Source organism: Pteropus medius, unplaced genomic scaffold (genome assembly GCF_902729225.1).
Source record: "Pteropus medius unplaced genomic scaffold, Ma_sr-lr_union100, whole genome shotgun sequence".
In the NCBI taxonomy this organism is placed as follows: Eukaryota; Metazoa; Chordata; class Mammalia; order Chiroptera; family Pteropodidae; genus Pteropus; species Pteropus medius.
This window is the reverse complement of record NW_024350325.1, coordinates 7,879,769-7,885,768: the sequence shown is the minus strand read 5'-3', so window position 1 is coordinate 7,885,768 and position 6,000 is coordinate 7,879,769. Positions and strand designations below refer to the sequence as shown.

The following is a 6,000-nucleotide window of genomic DNA, read 5'->3' as shown; positions in this document are numbered from 1 at the left end:
TGCCACCACTGCTCCTATAGTTACATCCACAGGGTGGTTCTCAACCTTAGGCCATGAGAATCACCTGGAGGGCCTGTTAAACACAGACTGCCAGGCTGCGACCCTAGTGTCTGATTCAGCAGCTCTGGTTGGGCCCCAGGTGATGCAATGCCACTGGCGCAGAGACCCGACTCTGAGAATCATTCTCTATCACTTGATTACTGCTTGTATCTGTCACTACGCTGTGAGCTTCTTGAGGTCAGAGAGCATTTCTTATACATCTCATCTCCAGGGTCTAGCCAGTGTCCAGCGGTCATTAGATTTGTCAGCAAATATTTACTGAATGCCTGCTATATGCCAGGCACTGTTGCAGACACTGGAAAAAAAAAACAAAAAAACCTCTATGTATATATATCCCCACCTTCATTGAGCTTTCCTTCTGATACTATAAGCTCTTAATAAATGATGAAATCTGACCGGTTGTGCAGAGGAAAATGGCATTATTATGACCATTTTAATAGTGCTATAGAAGTATCAATTTTTTATTCCCTAATCATAGCTTTTCCCATTTGTATGTTTCTCCCTACTGATAATTCCACCCCCAACACCCAACACATATGTCTATAAACTTGGCAGTATTCCAGGACTTTGGGTCTTGCAAAATATTTACTAATTGATTTAGAAAATATTTGATGTAGTTGACATATTAGTAAAAAACAGTAAATCTAAGAAAAACTTAAGCACATATGATTAACATGCAAAAGCAATTGGGGAGATATAAGCAAATCTCAGTGTTTTCATGTTGGTAAATATTAAAGAGCTTAAGCACTGGTTATCTCTAAGGGCTCCTCTCGTCTCTTCCCTCTCTGTCCCACTCCCTAGTCTTGTGTTAAAATGTTTACGGCAGTTCTTAACTGCCTGGTATGATGACTTTGAATTCCCAGTGGACCTAAGCAACCTGCTGTACAAGCAAGGGCATCTGGTCAACTCTTGGATTGTCCTGTGCACTTCTGAGAAACCGGTAAAAGGCCTCGTGAAGCCATGCAATATCATGGAAAGGAAAGGACAGCAGAGGCCAACCTGACTACCTCTCTCCACAGTCATTCCACAGAACGTCCCACCCCAGGCCTGAGGTCCACGGGCCGCTGCAACTCCCTGCCCAACTCTAAGAAAGCATAAAACAGGAAACTTCATCTTTGGACTAATTTTCTGAAAGTTCCTCAAGAAAAAAAAAAAAAAAAAATGAGATGACTCCTGAAGGGCTGTTTGGAATGTAACTGAACTGACCATAAAGTTTACTTTCAAGACTCAGTATTCTTAAGGTTTGCAAATGTTGTTAAAAGGCCTTGCATTCAAAACCATGAAATATTCTGTATTACTTAGATGAAGGGAAAAATGGGCAGCGTCTATTAATGGAATTCTGAAAACCTAGTTTTAATATTGCAAACTAAATATTTCTTCTCTGTTAAGATCAAAACCAAATTTAAGGTTCATTGTTAGTGATTTCGAGTTAGTGCTATAGAATTAATACCGTCTCAAAATAATATTTTACTATTGCTACCCCAAATCAGTGATATAATAGCCTACAAATTGTTGTAATTTCTACTTATTGGAAGATTTAATAACATTTTTAAAAATATACTTTTAATAATGAAGCTCAGGTCCGCCAACTTTGTTTTTATGATTCAGTCTTAGTTAAAGAAATTCTGATTATTAGCAAGCTTTGAGTATAAATGTGAACTTTTGGTGATCCATACACTGACTCTTAAAAATGGCCAAGTTGTCATTTATTTCCCTGGAGTAGTTTACTAATTGTTACCACTGTAATCCAAAGGAATTAATATTTCTTAAAAAGTGTGTGATTCTCTGCTAAGGTGTGACCTCCAGTGAACCAACCCCTTTCATACTGGGTCATATAAAGCTAAGACATGAAGAAATCACTCCCTATGGGCAATTAAACTGGTGTCATTCAATTACTGCTACCTCATTTAGTGTAATAAAAAAACCAGCATTATTTTCTGGAAAACACACAAATAAACCTCAAATAAAAATATTCTCATTAACATCATTCATATGCTAGTAATAAATAAGCTTTCTTAAAATATTTTTTCCAACTATTCACAAAATCCATCCTTATTTTCTGTGTTAACAAGGCTGACTTTTAAAAGTGCAATAAAAATTCTTGAGGCCTTCGCTCCAGTTTAGACAGGACTTCTTAGTGGTTCCCAAGACACAGCTTCTTGTTTTGGTGCTGTTCTTCATTCGGAAGGATGGGTCTCACCACACCATCTAGCGTTCAAGGATAACTTAACATCAGGAAATCTTCACTTCAAATATATGGGTATTTGTTAAAGTCATATAGGTTGTAAGATCAAAATAAGGCTTATGTTATACAGGAATATTCACTTTATTTTATCTTAAAATTTTCAACTTGTTGAAGAACAAATTCTAGATAACTCACTCACGTAATACAGTACCTGACCTTTAAAGAATGGGGTTCACTCAACGGTGTAAAGCCAACAATTCATCAAACAGTTTTTTAGAAATAAGTTTATTTTTATTATGCTGCAAGAAAAAATGCACCTCTTAATCCCTCCAGGAGAGGAGGAAACTGTGGGGCAGGGAGAGCCTGGGGGAATGCTCCACTGTCCCGCAGTCCTCCCTTGGGAGCAAGACAGACTTAGCTCATTGTTCAGGGCAGAGAAGAACTTGGCTTCAACCTCTTCTCGTCTTTTGATTTTAATAGCTTTATTGGTACAATAAAGTTGTGTGTGTTTAAAGTGTACAGTTTGATGAGTTTTGACATTCGTATACATCTAAGAACCATCACCACAGTCAAGATGATGAACATAACCATCATCTCCAAAAGTTTCCTCCTGCTCCTCTGTTTCCCATCTTTTCAGGGATCTGACTACCCTTCAAGCCTGTGTTTTCTGCTCTATTCTGTCTTCCTAGTCATAAGGACACCTAGATCAGGGCACAGTCTTGCCTTCCGGAGATAAATCTGAAAAGCCTACTCTCTCTCTTGTCTCATTATGAAATATTTGAAACATAAAAAAGTATATAATACATATGGGAGTTTTGAAGCTTAATAATTAAATGAGAACCTATTACCTAACCCTAAAACTAGAATATTTCTACTTCCTGTGTGTTTCCTGAACAATCTCATTCAGAGGTAACCTCTATCATCAATCCTGTGTTTATCATCCCATTGCTTCTTAAAAATAATTTTACCACATATACTAAGCAATATACTACTTGGCTTCCTTTTAAACTTTATATAGAAATTGTATCATAATGTATTTATTCTTCTGCAACTTGATATTTTCATTTGACATTGTATTTCTAACACTCATCCATAATTAAGAATATAGATGAAGTTCATTTATTTTCACTGCTATATAATATTTCCACTATGGGAATATACTATAATATTTTTATCTAACTCCAGAGATGTTTGTGTTATTTCCGGTTTTTCAAGAACAAAGTTGCAATAAATTATTTGTCTCTCTGTCTTTTATACAACATGTAAGAGTATTTCTAGGGCGTATACTTAGAAGTCAAATTGCTAAGTTATGGAATATATGCATGTTCAGCTTACAAAGATAATATTAACTTGTTTTCCAAGGTGGATGTATACATTTTCAGTCCAACCAGCAATATATAAAAATTCCTAATGACCTACACCCTCATCAGCACTTGGTACTGGCAAACTTCTTTGTGACTCTAATGGGTATAAAACATTGCTTCAATGTGATCTTAATTTGCATTTCCCTGACTACTGATGATTTTGAGCATTTTTTCATGTGTTTATTAGATATTAGTGTTTTTCTGTTGTGAAATACCAAAAATTATCTTTTATGCATTCTCTATTAAAGTTTTTTTCTTTTTCAATTTGTTCTTTACATGTTCTGAAAACCAATTCATTGTGGTGTGTGGAAAATATATTCTTCCAGTGTACAGCTGGTCTTTTCACTTTATAATGTCTTTTGGAGAAGAAAAGTCCTTAATTGTAATTCTAATGTTTTATTGTTTTCTTTTATGGTCAACATTATTTGTGTGTGGAATAAGGTAGCCTTTCTACTCCAGGTCATAAAGATAGTCAATATTTTCTTCTAAAACTAAAAGAAAGAAAGAAAGAAAAATCACTAGAGTTCTGGTTTCTGATTGTACATGCAAAAAAACTTGGGAGTTGACACACAGTCCTAACAGGTAAAAAGCTGAACAGACTGAGAAATCAACATCTCTTCTTAGATCCCCACAAGGGGTCTCCACAGTATTGTAAGATTTACCTCTAGGAATTTTACCCAGGGTTTCACAGTAAATATTGGAGAAAAATCCTCTCATGTTTCTGGCAGGGTGGGGAAAAGGAACCATTCTGAAATATGTCAGAGAACTTTGTTCTTCTCAACAAGCCCTGCCTTCAAGGAGAAACCATTTAACCAGAGCCTAACCTGCTGGGGTATTATCAGAGCCTAACTGACTAGGGAAAAGGAAAGACCCAACTCCAGCCCACTCTAGCCATCTTGTCCCACCTAAGGGGCTTGAAGAAACTGAGAAACACTTGTGAAGCTCACTACAGGCTCAGTACAAAACTGAGACCTAATCAAAAGACCTAAAATGCTTACTCTCCTCTTATACTTCACCAACATATTACTAAAGGCCAATTTACTGCAGTTCCTTTTACCTGGTGCATCATGTCTGGGTATCAAGAAAAAATTGCAAGGCATACTAAAAGGCAAAAAACACAATTTGAAGAGAGAGAGCAAGCATCAGAACCAGACATGGCAGGGAAGCTGGAATTATCAGACTGGAAATTTAAAACAACTATAATTAATATGTTAAGGGCGCTAATGAACAAAGTAGACAGCATGGCAGAACACATGAACGATGTAAGCAGAAATATGAAAATCCTAAGAAAGAACCAAAAAGAAATGCTAGAGATAAAAAACACCATATCATAATGAAGAAAATGCCTTTAATGGTCTTATTAGTAGACTGAACACTGCTGAGGAAAGAATCTCTGAGCTGGAGGATATTTCGATAGAATCTTTGAAAACTGAAAAGCAAAGAGAACAGAGACTACAAAAACCAAGAGAATATCCAATGACTATGGGACGACTACATATGGTGTAACATATGCATAATGAGAATACCAGAAGAAGAAACAGAGAAAGAAACAGAAGAAACAGAGAAAGAAACAGAAGAAACATTTGAAATAATAATGACCGAAAACTTCCCCAAATTAATGTCAGACACCAAAACACAGACGTAGGAAACTCAAAAAACAGCAAGCAGAATTAAGTGCCCAAAAACTACACCTAGGCATGTCATTTTCAAACTACAGAAAATCAAAGAAGAAGAAAAAATCCTGAAAGCAGCCGCAGGAAAAAAAAAATACATTACTTATAGAGGAACAAAAATAGGAATTACATCTGACTTCCCAGATGTAAAACTGTGCAAGCAAGAGTGGAGTGAAATTTAAAGTGTTGAGAGAAAAAACCCACCAACCTAGAATTCTATACCTTGAGAAATTCTTTCAAAAGTGAAGGAGAGATAAAGACTTTCTCAGACAAACAAAAATTGAGGGAATTTACTGCCAACAGATCTGCCTTGCAAGAAATGTTAAAAGTTCTTCAGAGAGAAGGAAAATAACATTGGCCAGAAACTTGGATCTACATAAAATAAAGAAGAACATTGAAGAAAGAATAAATGAAGGTAAAATAAAAATGTTATTTCTCTTATTCTTAATTAATCTAACAAGTAATAGTTCAAAATAATAAAACCAACAATGTATTTGATTATGCACGCCTAGGCATATATTTTATGAACATACTTATATGTTTATGTATGCATGCATATAAGTGAAATAAATGACAACAATGATACACAGGATGGGAGGGAGGAATTAGGATTATTTTGTTACTTTAAGGTACTCATATTACCCTTAAAGTGATGTAGTACTATTTGAAAATTGACTTGGATAGGCTATAAATGTATATTGCAAACTATTTTTTTACT

The 6,000-nt window shown here is 35.6% G+C and overlaps 1 protein-coding gene across 2 annotated transcripts in view; it reads right to left on the bottom strand.

Annotated features, from left to right (window-relative positions):
- Positions 1-462: 462 nt before the first annotated feature.
- CDADC1 (cytidine and dCMP deaminase domain containing 1) overlaps positions 463-6,000 on the bottom strand; it is a 45,934-nt gene continuing 40,396 nt past the window's right edge. Inside the window, exon 10 of one of the 2 annotated variants that reach the window (XM_039839372.1) lies at positions 463-2,268. In XM_039839372.1, the coding sequence (XP_039695306.1) occupies positions 2,195-2,268 (74 nt within the window). In that variant the 3' untranslated portion in view covers positions 463-2,194. The remainder of the gene's footprint in view (positions 2,269-6,000) is intronic. The other variant, XM_039839373.1, reaches the window with a different exon arrangement.